At 41.4% G+C, this 27991-nt stretch overlaps 1 protein-coding gene across 1 annotated transcript in view; it reads right to left on the bottom strand.

Moving 5' to 3' along the window:
• gfra1a (gdnf family receptor alpha 1a) overlaps window positions 1–26824 on the bottom strand; it is a 95184-nt gene extending 68360 nt beyond the window's left edge. Inside the window, exons 1-3 of the mRNA XM_029698595.1 lie at window positions 26144–26824; window positions 25185–25487; window positions 23492–23575 (exon numbers count right to left, since the gene is read on the bottom strand). Of these exons, the coding sequence (XP_029554455.1) occupies window positions 23492–23575; window positions 25185–25487; window positions 26144–26183 (427 nt within the window). The 5' untranslated portion in view covers window positions 26184–26824. The remainder of the gene's footprint in view (window positions 1–23491; window positions 23576–25184; window positions 25488–26143) is intronic.
• Between the last annotated feature and the right edge of the window lie 1167 nt (window positions 26825–27991).

Raw genomic sequence — 27991 nt, 5'->3', positions numbered from 1 at the left:
GGAATGTTGGTCGCCATTCCCAGCCTGAATTCTCTTAATGCTCTAAATCTGGAACATTATTTCAAGGTCTACTGAAATCTTATTTTTTCTTGTCTTTTTTTCAGTCACCTGTCGGGAGGCAAAAATCATGCATGCGTGGCTGATTTTGTGCCACCAAGTCCTCCAGGCTTGTTTGGAAGGTTCTGTGACCTGTTTAACTCTTTCATTCTGTCTTCATGTACCAATCGCAAATGGCCGGCAATGAAATAAACAGTACATGAAAGAGTGGGGAGTGGAGTGGAAGGCCTAACAGCAAACAAACCCACCGGTATAAACCACATGTAATATTCATACAGGACCTGAGTCTTTCTCTGGAGCTAGGGCCCTGGCTTAATTGTATGCCAATATTAGGGGTGCAACAGTACATCTATTTGTACCAAACTGTTTGGTACAGGGACCTCGATTCGGTCCTTTTGTTTATAGTCGCGGATATGCACTCATTCTCGGTGGTTGAGAATAAGTGGTTTCAGCACCTCTTGAAAGTGATTGAGCAACGTTACGAACTTCCCTCTAGTAGGCCTACCCAATCTATATAAGCAAACCAAAGCCAAAGTTTTCAATGGGCTTACTTAACAGTAACAGCCCCATCACATTACCCGGAGTGGGAAATGTAGTATGCTACAGACACGCCCCTTTTATGAGAGTCACAAGTGAGCATCTGGCACTGAAGGAGGCAGTGTTATGGTGCATAGGAATTGGGAATTGGCCACATGACTGGGAAAAATCCACTTCAACGGCCCTCAAACTGATAATTACTAGTGGGAAATTCGTCTAGCATTCTGAGCACCCACCTCTCCCACATGGTGACCTCTGATGACACCTACTAAGGAAATGGCATCTATAACAGAATTTTCACCAGATAATTGCAACAACAAAACATTATTTATAAAAAACAATCTATTTATGTATTTTTTAACTCTATAATTTGTTTACAAGCATGATAGCTTACCTTTTAGTTATGGTTGACAGAGCTTCTTGGCAATTAATGCCATTATGAATGGTATTATATTTTCCAGCTGTACCAAAACCGAACCGAACCGTGACCCCAAAATCGTCATACATACCAAACCGTGGGTTTGTTGAACCGTTACACCCCTAGCTAATAGGGTGAATTTCATTTCCCTGACAAAGTACAATATGAACACTACAAAAGTAGAAATATTAACACTATCAAATAACTATATTTACACTCAGTCTGGAATCTGGGTGAGCAATATTTTCTTTATTAAGGATAGTCTAGAACACAAATGAATGGAATGGCATTTAAAATAGTGTTGAAAGAAACACAGGTTTGATTTCCCAGGCATTTCCCTAGATGATCTGTATATGAGGATTACAAAATCATATTAAAGTTAACTATGATTTACCATCCATTCTGATATAATATCCCTTTATCATGGTTAAAAAAGCAGCAACCTCATCAGGATATGCTACAAAACCTCCACACAAAAAGTACATATACCCTGTTGCGAACCCAACAGGATGTGATGCTTTAAATGACTAATTACCCAAAACAATAAATATGTTTTAATAATGTGATTAATATTTCCAAAACTCTCTTTACGGGAAGCCCACAGCCTCATTCATATTAACTTCAACAATGACTAACAACATTCTGGGGATTTGAGTTTTTAATTAATCTGAATGTGCCTCCCTGAGGGCCCTGGCTCTTGCTCGCTCACACACTTGGCAGAGTTATTAAGACAGCGCCACTGTAAGCTACTGAGAAGTGGAGATAACTTCACACACTCCCTGCTGAATCCAACACCTATCAAAACAAAATGATAAGGCTGTAGCTCATTTAGCAGGGCTACTGCACCTTCAATACCCTGTCAGACGGTTATAATCCCTGGTTATATTATCACTGTCTCTGTTTACATTTAACTAGTAAAGTGTGACATGTTTTGCCTCTTAATCCCATTAAATCAAACGGAACAACACTGTTTTCACACCCACAATGTTCCAGTACAAGACAACAAACACTGGCGTGAAACTATTTTTATTGGATAGCTCTTGTCACTTTTGTAGATCATTATGGAAATGCTCCCTCCCTCTCATGACTGTGGTTCATTTATTGTCTGCTGAGTGAGATTAGTAAAATCCCATATGAAAAAAGACTATAGTATTCATTGTAGCGTTTTTGAGTATACTGTATACTATAGTTAATAATGTAGTGTTTGCGGATTGTAGTATACTGTAGTATCTACTAAAGTGTTTTTGCGGAATGTAGTATAATGTAGTATTCACTGTAGTGTTTTTGCAGACATTACTGTAGTATTTACTATAATGTTTTTGTTTTTATTATCTTTGACATAGAAGTGGAGGATTTGTCCTTCAGGAAACCTACTGGAGAAATACTAAAATAGCAAATGTTCCATAACCTGTAGGTAGGTAGGACTGGGGTCTGAACAGATAGTTCAGAGATTCTGCTCTTTTATATAACCTGTAGTGAACATAATATATGCGTTATTGGGGGGAAGGAATGGGCAGTGTATATGCAAATTAAATGCTGTAGTATTTACTTTAGTTAAAAAAGTGTCATGTTTTTGCAGAATGTAGTGTTTTTGTGGACATTACTGTAGTATTTACTACAGTGTTATTTTTGCTGATAATACTGTTGTATTTACTGTAGTATTCTACAGTATACTACAACAGTCTATAGTAAGTACTACACATGATCGAGGGATACTACAGTATATCGTATATTATTCTATAGGATACTACAGTTTACTATAGAATTCTATAATAAGTACTGTAGTATTCTATAGTCAACTGTAATATTTTTCCATGTGGGTATTCATTTATAGCGAGTGGCAGAGCCATGATACAACCAAACACTTCATTGCATTACCCTGATTAAGGTGTTTAGTTTTAGACTGAGGTTTGTTTGTGGGAGAGTGAATAAGTTAGGTGGAATGCTTTGATCTAAAGAGCACAACATTCTTAGCCACATACAATGCCCCCTCCCGTAGCCCGTACATTGTGATGCATTTGTTTGTGAGCATGTGATGCATTTGTTGCAGATTTGCCTTCATGAGGGTTTATAAATTGTATGTATTCCAATTGCTCAGTGTGAGAATAAACCAGTGTTTTGGCACTTCATACAGTGAGTGGAAGCGAGTTATGACCCCCAGGTCCCCCTGAACGCTCAGTCTGATTCAGCCTCTCAGCTTCACTGATGTGATCACCCCTTCAGCAATACAGAGAGCAAACACGACACCGGGTGTGGGTAGTGGTGTTTGGTGTGTGCGCGTGTCTGTGTGTGCATGCGTGTATGTGTGTGTGTGGTAAAAAAATAGGTGGGTAATTGCTGATTGACGTTTAAGGTGAATCTAACACTCCCTATATTTTGCATGCACACACCACTGGCCTTATCCACACACAGCCATTGAGAAAACCACATCAAATATTTACACTGGTAATCTTTCTAATACTATGGGTATGTAAAATGGTCCAGGGTAGTAAAGCATGACATCTCCCCATCCTCTCTCTCTGCTCTCCAGGGCTTGAGCATAGACCGCATCTGCTCTAAAACTCCCAAGGATGCTACAATCCTGCTACACCCAGAAAACGATTTATCTTCGGGCTGGATAATATGGAATAAAGTCGACATACTGTAACTTTGTGTTATAATCATGTTGATATTTGTTACAAAACCCTATTATAAAAAAGGATAGAACGGTTTCATCCCACAGCAGTCTACAAATCAACCACAAACAAATGCAAAAACACAATATCACAACATATCTCATTAACTCCTGATAAGCCTTCTTAACCACCCCACCCACCCACCCACACACCCATCTCTCTCTCTTTCTTTCTACATCTCTCTTTCTCTCTCTCTCTCTCACACTCACACACACACACACATGCATTCACACACGCACACAAATACACACACACCTTTACACACAAACTTCTTCACGTGCATCCTGTATGTCTTGAGGTTAATTACCCAGAATTGCCCAATTGGGATGAGCTCTCCTGTTTCTACTGGGGTCCTTCACTGCTCGGCCCCTGCCCTGGGGCCCCCTCCCTGTGGGCACGGTGACGGGGCCGCTCCAGGGGTTGCTGCTGACCCCTTCCTCTGCAAGAGACGCGCTACATTCAGGACCAAAGGGTGAATAGAGCTCACAGTTCAGTGGACCAGGGGAGAGGGGACAAGCCACACTCAGAGGGTAAAAAGGACATGTCAGAGAGAGGAAAGTCACTGGGTGGGCAAAGGGAAAGGAGTTAACGAGGAATACAGCTTGCTTAGGTTAGTGGAAGGTTTGGGACAGTACAAAGGAGAAGAGGGGAGGTTTTGCAATGGTCAGAATTCTGCTCAGGGAGTATAGTTCTTAAAGATGGTTGACAACAGACTGTTTCTGGTTAAGCTGGTAGCACCAAACACAAGGAAAGATGCTATGCACAGGGTACTGCCCTATTAATTGTTACATAACATGAGATATAGGTCTATGGCGACTACACAGGTATATGTAGCATCTTTGCAGTTTCTATTTATATTTTGAACTCTCACAACAATACCCACTCACAATACTCCCACTCATATCCCACTCATAAGTTGTTGATATACGGTACCTGGTGGCAAATAAAAGAGTGGTAATACTACAATGCTTGCTAGATCTACTCAGGGTTTTCTAAAGCTAGGCAGCTTCAGTTATCTTCACATTCCAGCTCAGGCTTCATCCGTATTATGACTGTGGATATTGCTCATCCTCCGGCCGCTAACTCTTGCAGGATTGTAACTGCGAGTGGCTAGTTGAATGCCGAACTCTTCATTGAGACAATGCTGAGACATCAATCGATGGCGAGTCAGTGCCACATTTAAATTTTTTCCCAAAATCAACATGAAAGAAAAGTTATCTTGTAAGTTAAGCAGGCTATGGTGTGAAATAGGAAGTGATGTTTTTATTTTATTATGTATCATTAATGCCATCTTTGGTGTGCTTTGGTACACAAGCACCTTTTTTTCCCACTCCTATCGATAAAATAATTGTATAAAGTCATACAAAGGTTTTACTGTGGGTGAAGTTTCAACATCCTGTCACTTAATGTGTAATGTGATACAGTTCCTTGAGAAAGTATTCACACCCCTTGACTTTTTCCATATTTTGCTGTGTTACAGCCTGAATTTAAAATTGATTAAATTTAGATTTTTTTTGTCACTGGCCTACACACAATACACCACAATGTCAAATTATTTTCTAATTAATTCTAAATAAAATGCTGAACGTCTTGAGTCAATAAGCATTCAATCCCTTTGTTATGACAAGCCTACAGTAAATGAGTTACATAATAAATTGCATGGATTCTGTGTGCAATACTAGTGTTTAACATACAAATTATGACAACCTCATCTCTGTACCCCACAAATAAAATGATCTATAAGATACCTCAGTCGAGCAGTGAATTTCAAAAATAGATTCAACCACTTCCGGCAATGGCGAAGCTCTAACAAGACGCGTCTGCGTAGCGTCCTCGAATTTTCAATTTGTGACACAGTTTACCTGTTCGTTAATAGTGAATTGGAAGTTAAAACATCTCTTTTATCGCCAAAACAAAAGATGCCCAATATGTCAAAGCCTCAGACGAGGCATGGAAAAATTACCCCCTGTGACAGCCCTTCTTCGGTCTCGGTGGATGCTAACTCGGAAGAAGCACCAGCATGGTTCAGAATGGAGATGGACAAGGGTTTAACAAAGATCCAAGAGATACTTTCTGAATTCCTCAGCATAATTGATGTGCTGGTGGATAAACTCCACAAAGACCAGAAAGTCACAATGGAACGAGTGACAAAGTTAGAAAAAGACCATGCTTACCACCAGGCTGCCATCCTGGACGTCCGCAAGGACATGGTCCCAAAAATACAAGAAGTTGGAAGACGCCATCTCTAAACTCAACGATGAATTTGATTATTATGAACATTTCCAATGGCGCTCAAATTTGAGACTTCAAGGTTTCCCGAAGGCAGTGGAGGGAAGAGACGTCATCTCCTTTCTACAGGAATGGATTCCCAAAATTCTGGATCTACCCCCTTCTGCGCACCCACCGGAAATCGAGAGGGCCCAGGCGGCTGCCCAGGGTATTTGTCATGAAATGTATACGGTACCAGGACACTGTTCACACCCTCTCTGCTGCCTGAGCAAAGGGATAGCTCAAGTACGGAGATGCCAGAATAATGATATTTCCGGATCTCTCTCCCATACTGCACAAGAGGAGGATGGCTTTCTCCCCACTGAAGAGACTTCTGTGTCAGGCTGGCTTGGCATACGGCATGCACTACCCTGCGACTTTGTGGATCGAAAGCAAGAATGGTGAGCACACATTTGACTCTGTGAAGACGGCTGAAACATACATGAGGAAAGAACTACCTGACTTGTTCACGTCTACTACATCATGAGGAACTGTCTTTTGAACTTGGATACAGTGGATAGTGAACTGCTAGAATTACTCATATGATTGACTGGCTAACGCGATAATGACTGGCGCGGTAAAGTTGGATCATACCTAACGTTGGCTGTGCTATTTAGCTAGATTGCTAGGTTTACAAGGGTGTAACTATAGCTACAGCCACACTATGCCAGGTAGTTACATTGTTGCTGTATAGTTTTATTTGAGCATAGAGGTCCAGTCAGGTTTGGTTAAATAGTTATGTGGCTTTTGACTGGGTTTCAAGTATGTTGTTTATATTACTTTAGGGAATTTTAGCTACTATTATGTTTGCTGGCTTGTTTATTGTTAGAGATGTATGCTAGCATTAGTGATACCGTAGCAGGGATAAGCTACTCACGGGCTGGCCGCCTATTTGCCAGATAGCTGATCGCTTTACAGTTGTGTATGTGCGTATATGTGTATATATAATGTTTTTGAGGGGAGGATGAACTCAGGAAGATGGTGATTGTTTAACTACTTGTCCCTATTTGCTATTTGAGGGATGATAGTTATCGTCTGGTAAAGGTTTTCATTTATTCATCATAGTTTGACGTCTTTTTTCCTGTGCTGCTTGGGTTCGTTTGTGGTCACTGCTTTTGTCGCCGCTTGGCACAGGTTTCAGGGCGCATTGGGAATGCCGATTGGCTAACATATGGGTGTACGGGTAGGCTCTGTTGGTGACTATGAATGCGTCCTCTGTTTTTGTTGTTGTTGTTGTTGAGACATGCTGAAGTGGGGCTAAATATTGTTTGTTGCCAATGTTTGTCGCTTTGATTCAAATTGTATTTTGTTACTCAACTAACAATATTTTCATGTTACAAGGAACAGTCAATGCACTTCTAATGCCATATACGTATAATGTAGAATGAACCTAATTCGAGCGATGCTAGCATAGCAGGTACATTGCTCCCAGACACAATTGAACAGGCACTGATCACAGTTTTGTTAAAACCTGGGAAAGATCCTCTGCTTTGTGGGTCGTATAGACCAATATCTTTATTAAACACTTCATATAAGATTCTTGCAAAACTCATAGCTCTTAGACTAGATAAGGTTCTTCCTGACTTGGTTGATATGGACCAAACAGGCTTTGTAAGAACCGCTCATCTGCTGATAATATCAGAAGATTATTTAATATTTACAGTGAGGGGAAAAAAGTATTTGATCCCCTGCTGATTTTGTACGTTTGCCCACTGACAAAGAAATGATCAGTCTATAATTTGAATGGTAGGTATATTTGAACAGTGAGAGACAGAATAACAACAAAAATCCAGAAAAACCCATGGCAAAAATGTTATAAATTGATTTGCACTTTAATGAGGGAAATAAGTATTTGACCCCCTCTCAATCAGAAATATTTCTGGCTCCCAAGTGTCTTTTATACAGGTAATGAGCTGAGATTAGGAGCACACTCTTAAAGGGAGTGCTCCTAACCACAGCTTGTTACCTGTAAAAAATACACCTGTCCACAGAAGCAATCAATCAATCAGATTCCAAACTCTCCACCATTGCCAAGACCAAAGAGCTCTCCAAGGATGTCAGGGACAAGATTGTAGACCTACATAAGGCTGGAATGGGCTACACGACCATCGCCAAGCAGCTTGGTGAGAAGGTGACAACTGTTGGTGCGATTATTCGCAAATGGAAGGAAAAAAAAAGAACTGTCAATCTCCCTCGGCCTGGGGCTCCATGCAAGATCTCACCTCGTGGAGTTGCAATGATCATGAGAATGGTGAGGAATCAGCCCAGAACTACACAGGAGGATCTTGTCAATGATCTCAAGGCAGCTGGGACCATAGTCACCAAGAAAACAATTGGTAACACACTACGCCGTGAAGGACTGAAATCCTGCAGCGCCCGCAAGGTCCCCCTGCTCAAGAAAGCACATATACATGCCCTTCTGAAGTTTGCCAATGAACAGCTGAATGATTCAGAGGACAACTGGGTGAAAGTGTTGTGGTCAGATGGGACCAAAATGGAGCTCTTTGGCATCAACTTAACTCGCCGTGTTTGGAGGAGGAGGAATGCTGCCTATGACCCCAAGAATACCATCCCCACCGTCAAACATGGAGGTGGAAACATGCTTTGGGGGTGTTTTTCTGCTAAGGGGACAGGACAACTTCACCGCATCAAAGGGACGATGGACGGGGCCATGTACCGTCAAATCTTGGGTGAGAACCTCCTTCCCTCAGCCAAGGCATTGAAAATGGGTCGTGGATGGGTATTCCAGCATGACAATGACCCAAATCACATGGCCAAGGCAACAAAGGAGTGGCTCAAGAAGAAGCACATTAAGGTCATGGAGTGGCCTAGCCAGAAACCTCGAAACCTTAATGACTTGGAGAAGATCTGCAAAGAGGAGTGGGACAAAATCTCTCCTGAGATGTGTGCAAACCTGCTGGCCAACTACACGAAACGTCTGACCTCTGTGATTGCCAACAAGGGTTTTGCCACCAAGTACTAAGTCATGTTTTGCTGAGGGGTCAAATACTTATTTCCCTCATTAAAATGCAAATCATTTTATAAAATTTTTGACATGCGTTTTTTTCTGGATTTTTTGTTGTTATTCTGTTTCTCACTGTTCAAATAAACCTACCATTAAAATTATAGACTGATCATTTCTTTGTCAGTGGGCAAATGTACAAAATCAATAGGGGATCAAATACTTTTTTCCCTCACTGTATGTAGAAATTGACCAAGAACCTGTAGTGGCGGCTTCATTAGATGTGGAAAAAGCTTTTGACCGCATTGAATAGAGCTACCTGTTTGAAGTTTTACAGGGGATGAATATTGGACCCTAAATATGTATTTCTGATTAGATTACTGTACAAATGTCCAGTAGCTCAGATCCTGACTAATGGAAATGTTCCTCAAAGTTCTCTCTATCATGTGGCACAAGACAGGGTTGTCCCGCTAGTCCTCTCCTTTTTTCTTTGGCTATAGAGCCACTGGCAGAAGCTTTTAGATCTCATCCATCCATCCATGGTGTTCGTATAGGTGGGGGTGAACATCTGGTCTCGCTATATGCTGATGACATTTTGCTTTACCTCATTAAATCAGAAATTTCACTCCGATCATTAGTTGACATACTGAATGAATATGGGACCTTTTCAGGATATAAAGTAAACCTATCGAAGAGTATAATTATGCCTTTTAACAGGGCAACTATGCAGAACCCAATCTTAGACAAGCTGTTTTCTTGGAGACCTCAGAAAATGACATATCTTGGATTGCAAATTTCTTCTGAAATTATTAAGACATATCAACTGAACTATACTCCACTTCTCAAAAAGGTTGTGGAAGAATTGTATAGATGGCAATTTCTCTTACTGGTTGGGTCAATTGTGCAAAGATGAATATATCAAACCTTGCAGTTTCCTATTCCCAAAGTTTTTTTCAATCAACTTCATAGGAACGTTTCTTAATTTCTGTGGAAAGGGAAACCCCCCAGAGTGAAACTCACAACTTTATCCATACCATACTCTGAGGACTTACTCTGCCTGACTTCCAGTTTACTGGGCATCTCAGTTAAAGGCTGAGTGGATATGGCAAAATACAACAAGTTCACCCTCTTAGAGACAGATAGAGGAAGAGTGTCTGACTCTTGCTATATTGGCATCTATACCTTATATTAGCCCACCTAAAGCTATGCTAGGTCTCATAAACAACCCTTTCATAAAAAACACTTTAAATATATGGATTGAAGTATGTAACCAAACAGAAGGGCATAGATCTAAACTCAGCAAAATAAGAAACGTCCTCTCACTGTCAACTGTGTTTATTTTCAGCAAACTTAACATGTGTAAATATTTGCATGAACATAACAACATTCAACAACTGAGACATAAACTGAAAAAGTTCCACAGACATGTGACTTACAGAAATGTCCCTGAACAAAGGGGGGGGGGGTCAAAATCAAAAGTAAAAGTCAGTATCTGTTGTGGGCACCAGCTGCATTAAGTACTGCAGTGCATCTCCTCCTCATTGACTGCACCAGATTTGCCAGTTCTTGCTGTGAGATGTTACACCACTCTTCCACCAAGGCACCTGCAAGTTCCCAAACATTTCTGGGGAGAATGGCCCTAGCCCTCACCCTCCGATCCAACAGGTCCCAGACGTGCTCAATGGGATTGTGATGCGGGCTCTTCACTGGCCCTGACATTCCTGTCTTGCAGGAAATCACACACAGAATGAGCACTATGGCTGGTGGCATTGTCATGCTGGACTGTCATGTCAGGATGAGCCTGCAGGAAGGGTACCACATGAGGGAGGAGGATATCTTCCCTGTAACGCACAGCTTAGAGATTGACTGCAATGACAACAAGCTCAGTCCGATGATGCTGTGACACACCGCCCCAGACCATGACGGACCCTCCACCTCCAAATCGATCCCGCTCCAGAGTACAGGCCTTGGTGTAACGCTCATTCCTTCGACGATAAACGCGAATCCAAAAATCACCCCTGGTGAGACAAAATCGTGACTCGTTAGTGTAGAGCACTTTTTGCCAGTCCTGTCTGGTCCAGCGACGGTGGGTTCGTGCCCATAGGCGACGTTGTTGCCGGTGATGTCTGGTGAGGACCTGCCTTACAACAGGCCTACAAGCCCTCAGTCCAGCCTCTCTCAGCCTATTGCGGACAGTCTGAGCACTGATAGAGGGATTGTGCGTTCCTGGTGTAACTCGGGCAGTTGTTGTTGCCATCCTGTACCTGTCCCGCAGATTTGATGTTCGGATGTACCAATCCTGTGCAGGTGTTGTTACATGTGGTCTGCCACTGTGAGGATGATCAGCTGTCCGTCCTGTCTCTCTGTAGCAATGTCTTAGGCGTCTCACAGTACGGACATTGCAATTTATTGCCCTGGCCACATCTGCAGTCCTCATGCCTCCTTGCAGCATGCCTAAGGCACGTTCATGCAGATGAGCAGGGACCCTGGGAATATTTCTTTTAGTGTTTTTCAGAGTCAGTAGAAAGGCCTATTTAGTGTCCTAAGTTTTCATAACTGTGACCTTAATTGCCTACCGTCTGTAAGCTGTTAGTGTCTTAACGACCGTTCCACAGGTGCATGTTCATTAAATGTTTATGGTTCATTGAACAAGCATGGGAAACAGTGTTCAAACCCTTTACAATGAAGATATGTGAAGCTATTTGGATTTTTACGAATTATCTTTGAAAGACAGGATCCTGAAAAAGGGCAGTTTCTTTTTTTTCTGAGTTTATACATCAACAAACATCATTCTATCATAACCCAATCTTACCCAAAGCCCTAGAGATGGTATTGTATTTTCTTGGTTCAACAAAGGAATTAAAACATTTGGTAATCTGTATAGAGAAAGTGAACTACTATCCGTTCAACAACTGGCATCTCATTTTCAGTTACCTCAAACTCATTTCTTCAAGTACCTACAGGCTAGGCACTATATTGCCACCCAGCAGGGATGTAGGATTCAGCCCATGAGTAAACCTATAACTGATAAACTGTGGCTGGAGAAGAAAGGGGTAAAAGGTTTCATTTCTTACATGTACTCTAGTCTTCAAGCTCTGTTGGGGAACGATGAAGCTCTGAAGACTTGCTTGAAATGGCATAATGACCTTGGTCTCATTTTTGAGGGTGAGAAATGGGGAAATCTCTTTTTAGATGCTCAGCTTCTTTCATTTAATAACAGAAGGCAGAAGTTGATGCAATTCAATATTTTACAAAAGGTCTACTTTACACTAGAGAGACTGTATAAGATCAATTCTAAATATTCAAAATGTTGCCCAAGGTGTAAAATGGGGGTGGGCACACTTATGCATATGCTTTTGTCCTGCCCAGAACTAAGAAATTATTGGAAAAACATTATTCAGATCTTATCACAGGTCACTAATATGATGGCACCACTAGTACATTCCCTTATTCTTCTTGGAGATGACTCTGTTCTCCCAGTTAATATTGGTAGCAAAACCAGATTAATTAAATTGGCAGTCATTGCAGCCAATAAATGCATAGCTATTATATGGAAGAGTGACATTCTGCCAAGCAAGCAGATGTGGCTAAAAGAACTAAGTTCCTATATTCCATCTGATAAAATAACATACAATTTACGTATTAACCCTTTGAATTTACTGATGTCTGGAGTGACTTTCAGCAGTTTCCAGAGTCATCACCTTAGCTGCCTCTTTATTACTTTCTTCATTAATGTTTTACTATTATTATTATTTGTTTTTGCGTTGAATAATAAATTTTCTAGCATTGAATGTGAAGGTCATGTGGTGCGGTTAATCATTTAGGCTAATAACGGTAGAGGGGAGGGATGGGTTTTGCACGATGTGCTCCCATGTAGCATGGTGTTTTGTGTAGGTGGAAGGAAAAACGGGGCATTATCTGTGTCATATTTTGCTGATTGTAAAAGAAATGTGAATAAATATATTGTACAAAAAAAAGAAAAGATTCAACCAAAAAGACCAGGGAGGTTTTGCAATGCCTCGCAAAGAAGGGCACCTATTGGTAAAAAAAAGTGGTCTAAGGCACTGCATCGCAGTGCTAGCTGTGCCACTGGAGATCCTGGTTCGAGTCCAGGCTCTGTCGCAGCCGGCCATGACCGGGAGACCCATAGGGCGGCGCTCAATTGGCCCAGCGTCGTCCGGGTTAGGGGAGGGTTTGGCCCGCAGGGATGTTCTTCTCCCATCGCGCACTAGTGACTCCTGTGGCGGGCCGGGTGCAATGCGCGCTGACACGGTTGCCAGGTGTATGGTGTTTCCTGTGTGGTGGGCATTGTGTCAAGAAGCAGTGCGGCTAGGCTGGGTTGTGTTTCGGAGGACGCACTGCTCTCGACCTTTGCCTCTCCCGAGTCCATACGGGAATTGCAGCGATGGGACAAGACTCTAACTACCAATTGGATACCACGAAATTGGGAGAAAAAGGGCAATAACAAAAAAAGGCAGACATTGAATATCCCTTTGAGCATTAATTACACTTTGGATGGTGTATCAGTACACCCAATCACTACAAAGATACAGGCGTCCTTCCTAACCCAGAGAGGAAGGAAACCGCTCAGGGATTTCACCATGAGGCCAATGGTGACTTTGAAACAGTTACAGAGTTTAATGGCTGTGATAGGAGAAAATTGAGGATAGGTCAACAACATTGTAGTTACTCCACAATACTAACCTAAATGACAGAGGGAAAAGAAGGAGTCCTGTACAGAATAAAAATATTCCAAAACATCTTGTTTGCAATAAGGCACTAAAGTAATACTGCAAAGAATGTGGCAAAAAAATGCAATTTATGTCCTGAATAGAAGGTGTTATGTTTGGGGCAAATCCAACACAACACATTACTGAGTACCACTCTCCATACCTTCAAGCATAGTGGTGGCTGCATCATGTTACGGGTATGCTTGTCATCTGCAAGGACTAGGAAGTTTTTGGGGGATAAAAAGAAATGTAGAGCTAAGCAAAGGCAAAATCCTAGAGGAAAACCTGGTTCAGTTTGCTTTCCATCAGACACTGGGAGACCAATTCACCTTTCAGCATGACAATAACCTAAAACACAAGGCCAATATACAATGGATTTGCATACCAAGACGACATAGAATGTTCCTGAGTAGCAGTTACAGCTTTGACTTAAATCGGCTTGAAAATCTATGGCAAGACTTGAAAATGGCTGTCTAGAAATGATCAACCACCAACTTGACAGAGCTTGAATAATTATTTTAAGAATAATGTGCAAATATTGTACAATCCAGGTGTGCAAACCTCTTAGAGACTTACCCTCTAAAGACTCACAGCTGTAATCACTGCCAAACGTAATCTATTGACTCAGGAATACTTATGTAAAATATTTCTGTATTTAATTTTTAATAAGTTAGCAAAAATGTATAAAAACATGTTTTCATTTTTTCGTTATAGGGTTTTGTGTATAGATGGGTGAGCACAATATTTAATCCAATTTAGATTCAGGCAGTAACACACCCAAACATGGAATAAGTCAAGGGGTATGAATACTTTCTGAAGGCACTGTAGTTATTTTAAGGTGACTATTTTTAACACAAAAAAGCAAGTAATAGAATATTTAATCAGTGATGTAAGGGATCTTTGCAAGAGGGAGGGAATATGATTTCATTGGTGCTCAACTCACGACTCAGACACTTCATTCAGGACAAGTGGAGTTACCCTTGAGTTAGCCTGACCCAGAGCAGGTTAGTACTGAGGGATTCATTGCCATAGAAATGTACCTGGCTAAAAGGTGAGCCACATTTGTGTGACTGGTTATCCCAAGTTGAACCCAGAGTTGACCAAAGTTACCTCGCTAACTCCTCGAACCTGATTTGTAGTATGGGACTCAGGAGGTCAAGGGGATGTTTACTGTAATTTATACTTTCAACAAAAGTAAGACATGTATGGATAACATCCACAGTAATTAGCCTACAAATGCCAGCTCACGATTGTCTGGTAATTTGGTAAGTAAACATTGAATTGATGGATTTACACTAACTAAACCCAAATGGAAGATCTGAAGATGTCACACCCTGATCTGTTTCACCTGTCTTTGTGCTTGTCTCCACGCCCCTCCAGGTGTCGCCCATCTTTCCCATTATCCCCTATGTATTTATACCTGTGTTCTCTGTTTGTTTTGTTCGTGAAACCTACCAGCGTTTGTTCCCCTGCTCTTGCCTGTTTCTTGCTCCTTTCCTAGTCCTTCCCGGTTTTGACCATTCTGCCTGCCCTGACCCTGAGCCTGACTGCCGTCCTGTACCTTACCCTACCTTACTGGATTATTGACCCCTGCCTGCCCTGACCCTGAGACTGCCTGCCGTTCTGAACCCTTTGCACCCTCTCTGGGTTATTGACCCCTGCCTGCCTTTGACCTGTCGTTTGCCTGCCCCTGTTTAAGGAATAAACTTTTGTTTCTTTGACACTGTCTGCATCTGGGTCATACCTTAAACGTGATAGAAAATGAGACAGCCTATAAGGAGGAGGTCAGAGACCTGGCAGTATGGTGCCAGGAAAACAACCTCTCGCTCAATGTGAGCAAGACAAAGGAGCTGATCGTGGACTATAGTAAAAGGAGGGCTGAACAGGCCCCCATTACCATCGACGGGACTTAAGTGGAGCGGGTCGAGAGTTTCAAGTTCCTCGGTGTCCACACAACAAACTAGCATGGTCCAAACACACCAAGACAGTTGTGAAGAGGGCACAACAACACCACGGCCTCGTTATTGTCATGTAAATGTATTATGTTACTTTTTGATTGATTCGATTTTTTTACTTTATTTATTTAGTAAATATTTTATTAATTATATTTCTTGAACTGCATTGCTCATTAAGGGCTTGTAAGTAAGCATTCCATGGTAATGTCTACACCTGTTGTAACAAATAACATTTGATTTGGAAATTAGAACGTGAAAACTTCTAATCTATGTATCAATGCCCTCATTTAACATCCTTGAGATCAAGAATGGCACAAAGCCAAAAACAGCTGGATACTGGAGAGATGTATATTTTCATGGACGTTTTCCAGGAAAATTTCTTGACTAAAATTGTTATTAAAAGTGGGGGGGTTCTCTCGAGACAGGTGCTGCAGCACAAACGCCCTGTACAGTCAAAAGACTACTAATATTACCAGCAATAACTGTATTGTTAGGGGATCGGAAAAAACACAATCAGTCAATGGGAAATATCATTATACTCATGGGTAATGTAATTCTTTTTAGGGCAATATCGGTCGAAATATTACAAATAGGGAGGTTCAAGATCCTCGTAAGACATCACATTAAAATGGAGGGATGTATTGCAAAAGGAAATTGCAAAATGGCATTATACTGGGAAAGTTGGGTTAATGTGGATAAAAATCCAGCACTTGCAGAAAGAGTAAATTAGGACTACATGTATAATTACTTAACTACCTGTACCGTACATGCGAGCGAAAATAGTTCTAAGTAGCAGTCAAAGTATTGTTGTCCGTTACTTTACTCCAATCAGGAGAGGGGTGGTAGGGTTGACTTTTTTTATAAATAAAAAATAAGGGGTTTAGAATTTATGTAAACAATGAAATTGATAGAACTCACAATCTTTCTCCAAAATTAAAGTTGATCTACCACTAAAAACAAAACATTAAATCATGATTAGAAGAGTCACAGACACACAGAAAAACCAGTACCTCCCTCTCGGAAAAAAACAAACAAACAGCTGCAGCCTTAAAAAGGGTTAAACATCTACATGTTCACTATATATACAATAGTATTGGGACACCCCTTCAAATTAGTGGATTTAGCTATTTCAGCCACACAGGTGTATAAAATCGAGCACACAGCCATGACATCTTCATAGAAAAACATTGGCAGTAGAATGGCCTTACTGAATAGTTCAGTGACTTTCAATGTGGCACTGTCATAGGATGCCACCTTTCCAATAAGTCAGTTCGTCAAATTTCTGCCCTGCTAGAGCTTTCCCGGTAAACTGTAATTGCTGTTATTGTGAAGTGGAAACGTCTAGAAGCAACAACGGCTCAGCTGCCAAGTGGTAAGCCGCCGAGTGTTGAAGAGTGTAGCGCGATGATATCGTCTGTCCTCGGTTGCAACACTCACTACCGAGTTCCAAACTGTCTCTGGAAGAAATGTCAGCACAAGATCTGTTCGGCGAAAGCTTCACGAAGTGGTTTCCAGCCGCACACAAGCTTAAGATCATGTGCAATGCCAAGTGCTGGCTGGAGTGGTGTAAAGCTTGCCACCATTGGACTGGAGCAGTGGAAACGCGTTCTCTGGAGTGATGAATCACGCTTCCCAATCTGGCAGTCCGACGGATGGATCTGGGTTTAGTGGATGACAGGAGAATGCTACCTGCAGAATGCATAGTGCCAACTGTAAAGTTTGGTGGAGGAGGAATAATGGTCTGGGGATGTTTTTCATAGTTCGGGCTAGGCCCCTTAGTTCCAGTGAAGGGAAATCTTAACGCTATAGCATGTAATGACATTGTAGACTATTCTGTGCTTCCAACCTTGTGGCAACAGTTTGGGTAAGGCCCTTTCCTGTTTCAGCATGACAATGCCCCCGTGCACAAAGCAAGGTCCATACAGAAATGGTTTGTTGAGATCCGTGTGGAAGAACTTGACTGACCTCAACCCCATCGAACGAAATTGGGATGAATTGGAACGCTGGCTGCGAGCCAGGCCTAATCGCCCAACATCGGTGCCTGACCACACTAATGTTCTTGTGGCTGAATGGAAGCAAGTCCCTGCAGAAATGTTCCAACATCTAGTGGAAAGCCTTCCCAGAAGAGTGGAGGCTGTTATAGCAGCAAAGGGGGACCAACTCCATATTAATGCACGTGATTTTGGAATGAGATATTCGACGAGCAGGTGTCCACATACTTTTAGTCATGTACTTAAAGGTCTTGCCCATCCAAGAAAGGTATCCTATGATACAGTATGTATGCCTTTGCATAATAATCAATTGAATCCTAACCAATGAAAAAAAAAATATTGTACCAAACAACTACAATAGACCTTTTTTTGTATGAAGCCAGTGAATATTTCATCAAACATGGTTACTCACGACATCTATCTGACTTTATACTGACACCTCACTGTTTGCGGTATGGATAATTGGCATGCATCTGGGCAGAAAAGCAATAGATGTAGCTGGCACATGTGGCGCCCCTGCTGATTCGAGCTGTCAGGAGCGTTGATTAACTGTGATGAATCACTCTCCCACTTTATATCCAATCAGAAACCTCCCAGGAGGACTCCATTCTGGTCACCTTTAACTAAATTATTTTTTGGCTGCATAGAGCTAGCGGCAGGGACAAGGCTGCAACCTGATGCTGCTGTTAGCATTATTCTGCCATTAAGCTGCAGCTGTGAGAGTAATGTCTGGAACGGTGTCTGTGTGTTAAGCAGCTAAAGCCCCTCAACCTGTGGCTAAATCCTCCGTGTGAATTGGAGGGACAGCTATGGACTTTTGGATGAAAGTCAAACAGACAGACAACAACAGACATCCAGGATGTTATGTAGTATTTGAAGGACTATTAAAAACCTTCACTGAGATCTAATATTATAATCAATCCCTACAGCAGCAATCCCCAAAATAGGATTTGCCTGATTTGGAAATGGGGTCGCAAGAGAAACTTGTGCTTGGTTCATAGAACCGAATCGTTAAGTCCATAACTTCCGGTAGCCACTAGATGCGGTTGTAAAAAACTGAGTGGTTTCTGTTGTCTTCCTACAAATGTGGCTTTTTAACAGTTTCATCTACTGAAAGATAAGATTCTGAGGATCACATCCATGTCTTGTGTTTCCCTCTACAATGCCCACAAGGACTCATTAGAACAGAGTGGGCAAGACCAGGCACTTAATCAGACTGGGGGGAAAGGAACATTATCAATGACCTTCTACACAGAAGGTCATACAAAATTATTGCCTGAGTATCTTTTGAACTTCCCAATACCTTCCTGATACATTTCAGTCACTTCAACACACACTTCTTTAAGATTTAAATATCGTCCAAAAATGCTGACAGACTGATTTGTAATAAACTGTCATAGCCCCAATTAAACAAGTCAACATTGGCTTTTGATTACATCACATTCTTACATTGGTGGGGTCACGGTGCAAACATTTTTGGGAACCCCTGCCCTACATCTTCTAAGACGGCCAATGAGAGTGGAGGAGTCAAGACAACCCTGTGGAGCTTCTCGACTCCTCCAGACCGATGTGCATTGGTGGAACCGTATACCTGAGCTCCAGCAACATAGGGATTATCCTTTGATCCAGTCCAACAGAAGAGCTCGGGCGAAAAAACAAATCAATAGTTTTTTGTACTCACAGCCTCAGGTTTCTATTTTAACATGTCTGGCTATTGATTAGCTTTCAGATGAGAAGTCTCCCTACGACATCACACTCTAGGTGGATTTGGGAGTCTTTAGCGGAACAAAAAACCCTTGTAAAGTAGGAAGGAGGGAGCAAGGGAACGTTAACATAGAACTCCTATCTCAGTCAGTGCTCACTGAGGAGGCTGAGGCCACAACTCTGACAGATAGAGTACAGCTGTACCCCGACATCAAAGGCCCAGGCTTGGCCTGTGATTGACACATCCTGACACAAACAGCCAGACGGGGGAAATGGAGCTGCTTTATCAAAGTAGCCATTTTAATGACATTTGTTTGTCAGGTGGCACAGGGAATATTGATATGGAAATGCTACCATCAAAGACATCTCCTTTTTATATTCTCTTTCTCTCACACAAACATTTTCAGTTGGGGAAAGTACAGAGAGTCAAACACCAAAGCAATAACATTGAGAGTGGTTTTGGTTGGTTGGTGGAATCTAGGGTTGGAGCTGTCATAATACTTCTCCCAACACATCATAAAGTGCAGAGGTACTCTTGAGTCCAAACAACACAAATACTGTTCTCTCCCATTCCTCTCCCTCCTCTCACTCTATAAGAACCCAAGTGGCAGTCTGTCCTCATACACCGCTGGACTCTGAGTTCATTATAAGAGTGGCATTCCAACAGCAGTGAGCTGTGTTGACAGGCTCTCAGCATCGTGTCAGTATGGGGATTTAAGGTGCTGTGTGGTCCGTCTGCAAGGGTGGGACTACATGGGTTTTCACACATACACAGCTCAAAGACTTCAGAGAGAATCCTTTAAATGCCACTTTTGCATGTTTATGTGCTGACCTCATAATCATCATCATGATCTGTCATCAGCTTAAACCACAAAAACATAATGGGGAAAGGTCATCTACAGGTCTTAGAAAATAATGGAGTGATATAGAAACTCATCTTTATTCATAGTAGTACTTCCCAGATTTGTTGATGTCCTTATCCCTTTTTCACCTCTACCTCATCATATAGGCAATTTCAGTCCAGCCAGTCCATGCTGCACAGAAGACTCTGTTTTACATTTTGTGTCACATTTTTTCCATGGGTTTCATTTTTCTTATTGGCGCACTGAACAGTAAATGACAATTGGCTGACATTTAAAAGGGGCTTTATCTACAGAGTGATTGTACCATAGCTATATCTCTGTGGCGATAAGCCAGACCATTTTGTAATTTTCACCCATTTCCTCAGTTTAAAGGTATAGTACATCAACAACTCTTTTTGGTTTAGACTTTGAAGAGTCAACCTCCAATGTTATTCCACGCATACATAGCCCTCATAGCCTGGTTCCTCTCTAGGTTTCTTCCTAGGTTTTTGGCCTTTCTAGGGAGTTTTTCCTAGGGAGTTTTTCCTAGCCACTGTGCTTCTTTCCCATGCATTGCTTGCTGTTTGGGGTTTTAGGCTGGGTTTCTGTACAGCACTTTGAGATATCAGCTGATGTACGAAGGGCTATACAAATAAATTTGATTTGATTTGATACAGCAAACAATCATTTTCTTATTCTAGTTCTAAAAATCGAGGGGGCGGGGGGATATTTACATTGGTCAGTATGAGAGGCTCCAGACCAGTGAGTGTACATGACTACGGTAATATGAAACTGTGCTGTGTATTCATCCATTTCCTCCACTGCTTGCCTCTTCAGCAGGGGCAAATGGTCTGGGAGTAATGCAAGTCCACTTGAATCTAGGAGAAATGGGCTCTCACTGCCTTCTCTATGCATCAGTGCGTCACAAGATGGCAAACTGGTGGGCGGAAAAGGAACAATTTTATTGAATTCTCTTTCTCTATTTCTCCAAAGGCGTTCTCGCTTACACGCACACACATGCAAACGCACACAAAGGAATGCACAAAATGAATTCAATGATCTGGTACTTCATCCATGAGCAAGTGCACTGTGGTGAACTCTGCATGTAATTGAACGATGTGTGACTGTGTGAGTAAACCATTTACTTTCAAACATATTTAAAGAAGGGCACATCCCTTGAATGAGATGACTCACCATGTCTGTCTTATGACAGCAGTTGTGGCTTTTGTGACCATTGACACAGGAACTACTCCAAACTTAGTATGTTTCACCAATACCCTAGCCTGGCGCTCAGGCAACAGCATGGCACTTCTTGATAATGAGAAGCAATGAGCTCTGCAGACAGCGGAAGCCCAGAAGCATTCAATGAGCCATTTAATAGAGTGAAACAGACATCAATACAGGTAGTTCCCACTGAAAGAGACTTAGGGTTTCTATGAGGAAATGGAGTGGGAAAGAAACAAGATGCACCGCTTGTATTAAAAGATGTGGTGGTCACTGATGTGATACATTTGCAATCTGCAGATTTCATTCATTTGTGTTTCAAGATTTTGTAACTTTTTTTTGCACTCCTAGTATTCTCAATGTGATTTAAATGGCAAATATAGATCAAATCAAAATGAGATGATATGTTCTGTTCCTGGGATGTACACTCTACTGAAGTTTCTCATGTGGCAACTTCCACCACATTAAGAGACTGACTTACTCATACTTCAAAGTGACTCACCCTGACTCATCGTACGGCTAAAAGCATTCTATCTGCCTGGAGAAAATATTTGAAAATAATGAAATTAACTTAGAACTGTGTGCTGTGCACAAACATGTGTGTGTGTGTGCACAAGTGTGTGTGTGTGTGTATGTTCATGCAATCACGCTCAGTGCTCTCCACATCCTCCTCACACATTTCAGCTGCTGTTCTAATACTATTCTATTATTTTCTCGTAATAACAATTAAGGACACCCAGTGTGCTTTAACGCAGCTGTGTACCTTATAAGTTTCACTGATATTGTTCCAGCTTTATGTCTGGTTTAGTCCTTCGGAGGCCTACAGTACCAAGAGTAGAGGAGGGAATAAGGACTGTAGGGCCTGGGGGTGTGTAGGAAAGATCAGGAATAAACCTCACTATAATCAGGAGGGTGCATAGGAGAATGCCCAGAGTGTCACTGGAGATTATTAGGCTCAGGTCCCAAGCAGGGGCCTATTACAGATTCATTACATCTCACAATGCCTCCCTTTGTTCCTTACTATGAATCAGTAGGCTGATCTATGAGTCCTCTAAGACTTACTGAGACAGCCATGTTATAGGGCTGCCTGGGAGTAGGGGTTGTGAGAGGCACTGCGTTGACCTAAACCTCTATGACACCCGTCCTGTCTCCCCTCTCACCCTTATTGTCTCCTTCTCACCCTGCCTGGCCCATAAATCTCCCAAGATGAGGTGGAATGGATGATCTGTGAGACCTGTCGCTAAGAAAGAAATGTGCAACCGTCAATCAACATAAAGAGCTTTTCAAAAGGGAATAAGAAGCACCTTCACATTCTGAGAGCTTTCTCATAAATCTCTCAGGTTCTAGTAGCTCAGAGCGGAAAATGTCTGGGGCTGTTATATGCCTTAATATGAACTATGCTCCTAAGTGACAAATGGAGCATTGATGTTTGGCTGCATTCTAACTAACATATATAATGGCTTATGAGCCATTTCCACTTTTCTGAAATTGGAGTCATTGTTCTGGAAACGTTATTTGGATATCTCTCATTTGCCCAAGGACTCTTCAAGTTTCTGCTGTTTATGTATCTATCACCATTGATGACAAAATTGTCCCATTTCAATGTGCTTATTAAACTAATCTCAGACTCTCTTATTCTCCATCACTAGCCACACAATATGCCACCTCACGCGCACTGGATGGGAGTTCCTCATAACAAAGACCAAGGCAAAGTCAGAAAGGCCACTATAACATCAATGGATTGCGCCTATGTGATCGAAAATAAACTACCAATGTGCAGATTGAATTGTTGACAACGATGTGCGATTTAAACACAGCCCAATAAACTATGCTCCAACGTGACGCATTTTTGTCATTTTACCAACTCCACACCACCACACTGTGTTGAGCTCTCATTGGACACTCAGAACTATAGATCTCCATGCAAGATCACTTACAATGGGCATGCATTTCATTGGGGCAAAATAGGGAAAGTGTGAGGATTGTAAAAATGTTTAAACACAATTCCACTAAGAACATGCACAGCCAGCATTTAATCTGCATACTTTCACAAAGAATCCAGGCGTCCATCCATGAACTTCGCAATAAGTGGCACAATCGTAAACTCTTAATAAATCCATGTCTTTACCTGAAATAATGGGGGCCAGTCGGAATATGTCAGACAGCCGGCTATTCATGGTCTCGTAAGGAGAGTCCTCCAGGAAATCGTTCCCTGAAAGGAATAATGAAATACAATGTGATTTTTAACATACTCTTGCAGTCTTAATAGTCATGTTAATGTTGCAGACAACCAGATACACTGAGAAAAAAAACACATGTAAAGTGTTTTCTCTCAAATTTTGTGCACAAATTTGTTTACATCCCTGTTAGTGACCAATTCTCCTTCACCAATATAATCCATCCATTAAACAGCATGAGCATTACATAGGTGCACCTTGTGCTGGGGACAATAAAAGGCTATTCTAAAATGTGCAGTTTTGTCACACAACACATTACCACAGATGTCTCAAGTTTTGAGGGACCATCTAATTGGCATGCTGACTGCAGGAATGTCCACCAGAGCTGTTGACAGATAATTGAATATTCTGAAACAAAGCTGAAAATGTTCCTGTTCTTCCATGGCCTGCATACTCACCAGACATGTCACCCATTGAGCATGTTTGGGATGCTCTGAATCGACATGAGTGTTCCAGTTCCCGCCAATATCCAGCAACTTCGCACAGCCATTGAAGAGGAGTGGGACAACATTCCACAGGCCACAATCAACAGCCTGATCAACTCAATGAGAAGGAGATTGGTCGCACTGCATGAGGCAAATGGTGGTCACACCAGATACTGACTGGTTTTCTGATCCACATCCCTACTATTCCCAGTTATGTGAAATCTATAGCTTAGGGCCTAATGAATGTATTTCAATTGACTGATTTCCTTATATCAATTGTAACTCAGTAAAATCTTTGAAATTGTTGCATGTTGCGTTTATATTTTTGTTCAGTATAGCTAGATAGAAAGATTTAATTTAAAGAGCATGGACATGGGTTATTGTTTTCACTAAATGTTTGTGAGCTACCATGGGCTGTGTTTAGACACTAATTGACCTATCAGATCAGCTCTGAAAAAGATCTGATGTGAAAAGATCTGATCTGATTGATCAAAAGACCAGTTGGTGAAAGATATATCAGAATTGGGCTGCCTGTCTAACAACTACCTTTACACAGACAGCCAAATTCTGATATGTTTTCCACTAATTGGTATTTTGACCAATCACATCAGATCTTTCACATCAGATATTCTTCAGAACTGATTGGTAAAAGGACCAATTAGTGAAAAAAAGATCAGAATTGGTCATGCGTAAACACAGCCTAAAACAGCCATGCAAATACACATGGGATGGGTATCTGGGTCAGTCAATGTCCATGCTGCCCAACAACTCATTAGCCTACAGTTGATTAGGTATAGTGGTCAGTTGCACAAGAGATCCCATTCTGCCCCACTGGCCACTGGGATTAAGCAGTACAATTGTTGTGTATGATCAACTCCAAGATAATGAGTGCAAAGTGCCTTTACACTCGATTCATTCCAAGAGATGTCTTAAGGATATTACCTTTCCCAGTATGCACTGGCGGGAAAGTTTACGTACCTAATAATGTGGTGTTTTCTTACTGAATCGGTTTTTACTTTAGCAGTTTACATGGTCCATCAATACATTAGGCCTAATCATACAGCATGTCTGGGATTTAAAAAATATATATTAATGTATAGACTTCTGACAATTATTGTGTGCTTGCTGTGTTGTAGCCAACTGTAATGATAGTGCATACCCTGCAAAGTTTGATAGATTCCCCAATAGATGCGAAGGCAGTTCTTCTCTTTCTTCATGCCCCTTTTACACCTGCAGTTGTACAGGGGGCTCTGCTTGACTGCTTCTATGGCACTCCGACATTCGTCCTGCGCCTCCAGTCCGGCCACCATGCTAAAGTTTCTCTCCTTCCCTCCAGCAACGCACTGTCTCATTGTCCGATACTTGGTACTGCATCCTTGCTCCTTCATACACTGCTCACTCGCCTTGACACAATCGAGGCGGTTGGGACCAGAAGGAGCATTCTCCTGGGCATACAAAACATCTGTGGAGAGTATAAATAATTATAGGCCTAATAATAATAATAATGTTTCTGTTGTGTATATGTTAAATATTGTAGACAATACGCGATTTAGTCACAATAAATATTCTGAGATTAAACTAAAAGAAAGCAGTTTTAGATATTAAAATATTGATTGTATTTTATTGCGCAACTCCATACAATTAAGGTGACAATAACAACAACACAAACATCTCATAGACTACTAGCCAAATACTAGCGTTCAATGTATTTCATAGCCTAACAATTTGTGCAACAAAAAATAAATAAGATAAGGATAAGTAAAGTTATTAAATATGACGTACATGCTTTTGCAACGTCGGCTATAACAAGGGTAGGCCTATATAGGTTATGATAATGAATTGTCACGGTCTTTAGTTATGTCTAGTTCAGAATCAGAACTCAATTCACTTCGATTAGGATACATGAGCTCGTAATTGACTTTTCACTAGTCTTTGGGCATGACACGCATTTGGATGGCCCATTTCGCTCCATAACGACCACCAATTTTGCTATTTATTTATCTCAGCTGGCCTCTGACTGATTATCATTGTGCATTTACAAATGTAGATTATATACTGTATGTTTACACTAGGCATTTGCAGTGTATATTAGTCATAGGCCTTGATACTAAAACTTACCTAAAAGAGGCAGAACGACATAAAGAGTGACGAAGATCATTGCGTATCTATCCGTGTGATGCCTTGTTACAATGGAATTGGTAGAACGTCTAGCAAAAAACTTCGTGCTTTCATTCCACTCTATTCAAATCCATTGAAAACATCGGGGCATGAGGTCCGACATTCGGAACACATCCAGCTGACTTCATGCATAAAACATTCCAACCCAAAAGTACTCCAATTTTGCGACAGGCAACCGAAACCATCAACCACAGAATGATTTTCTTTCCGTGTAAAAACTAAACAAAAAACAACGATAAGATATCATAAGGAGACTAAACGAACGGGCCAGAGTGCTCTCGGAACTCCAGCTCGTAGGATGCCCGCGTGTGTCTGAGCGCGCGATGATGCTGTGCTCAATAGTGCAGTGACCACAGCCAGGCAGCAGCAGCAAGGCAGAGGAACTTCTGCATTTCAACGTGGATTTCGGCGATGACAATTAGATACATTTTGTTATTAAACTTTTTCAGACACATTTTCTTTTTGCAGTTGTCATACAGTGTTGATGTGTGGATAAATAAATGCGCGCTGGCTATTGTCTGTGCGCAATAAGTGAATTGCACACATTACACGAACTATAGGCGTTTTTTGTACACTCTATCCTAAAACATAGGCTATGACTCTATTTGCAATACTTTTTATTGTTGATTCTGCGTTCAATTTAATAAAAAAATAACCTAGTGTCTTGATTAATTTCTTAGGACTAGACTTCTCCACTACCATCTTCAATATTCCATTATTATTGGGGTCACAGAGTTCATGGGTTCAACATGTAAACGTTAAAAATATGTTTTGGGAATATCCCCAAGTCATAACCAAAGCTGCTATCGCCGATCAAAACGCCATACAAATTTTTGCGAAAGACAACCCCATGCGAACAGAGAATAGCTATATGCTCTACAATATTGCATTTCTTGGTTGATGTGTGCATGTTCTAACCAATTCGATGAAAGCCTGTGTTTGTTCCCTTTTCCACATTGAAAATCTAATCAGATAACAATGCTGCCGTATGCGCATGCATGATGCGCGTTCGCCACCCATATGGAGCGTGGAAAGAAAAATGAGACGGAGCCTACATTGTCTATATGCTGTGCTGATCACAGTGCAAACCATACACTGGGCATTCCATAATTGGAGAACAGTGTAGAGCCGTCAGTTCAGCCAGTCAATCCACTGTTGACATCGAGTAGCCTATAAAATGGTGAGCATGGGTGAATATCGCCATCTGTTGGTTTAAAAAAAGCCCTAATATGCACCTGATTAGAAATTTACATTTTAGTAATTTAGCAGACGCTCTTATCCAGAGCGACTTACAGTAGTGAATCAATACATTTCATATTTTTTTTTCTTTCCTCCGTACTGGCCCCCCGTGGGAATCTAACCCACAACCCTGGCGTTGCAAACACCATGCTCTACCAACTGAGCCACAATCACTATATGCTATTCAAATCATTCAAATTTAGTGGTTTATGATCATTAAAATGTTAACATTTCATTAGGCCTATTAGGTTAATTTGACATACTTTTCCAAATTAGATATTTTTAACTGTGGGCATTGAATAACACAGAGATAGGCATTCCATTAATAAGTGAGATATAATCCATGCCATATTGGACCGAATCAACCAACAACAAATGCTCCACTCAACTTCACTATATCAACTGGACTGAATCCTTTAATACACAAATGGGAAGCTGAGAGACCAGAGCCATAAACATTTATACAGATGGTGTGAAAGAATAGACAAGGTGTCTCAAGGCCAAGGGAGATGTCAGGAATTGGCACTGGCTGGGCAACAGTCTTCAGGT

Source organism: Salmo trutta, chromosome 18 (genome assembly GCF_901001165.1).
Source record: "Salmo trutta chromosome 18, fSalTru1.1, whole genome shotgun sequence".
In the NCBI taxonomy this organism is placed as follows: Eukaryota; Metazoa; Chordata; class Actinopteri; order Salmoniformes; family Salmonidae; genus Salmo; species Salmo trutta.
Note: the sequence above shows the minus strand (reverse complement) of the source record. Positions and strands in the feature narration are given on the sequence as shown.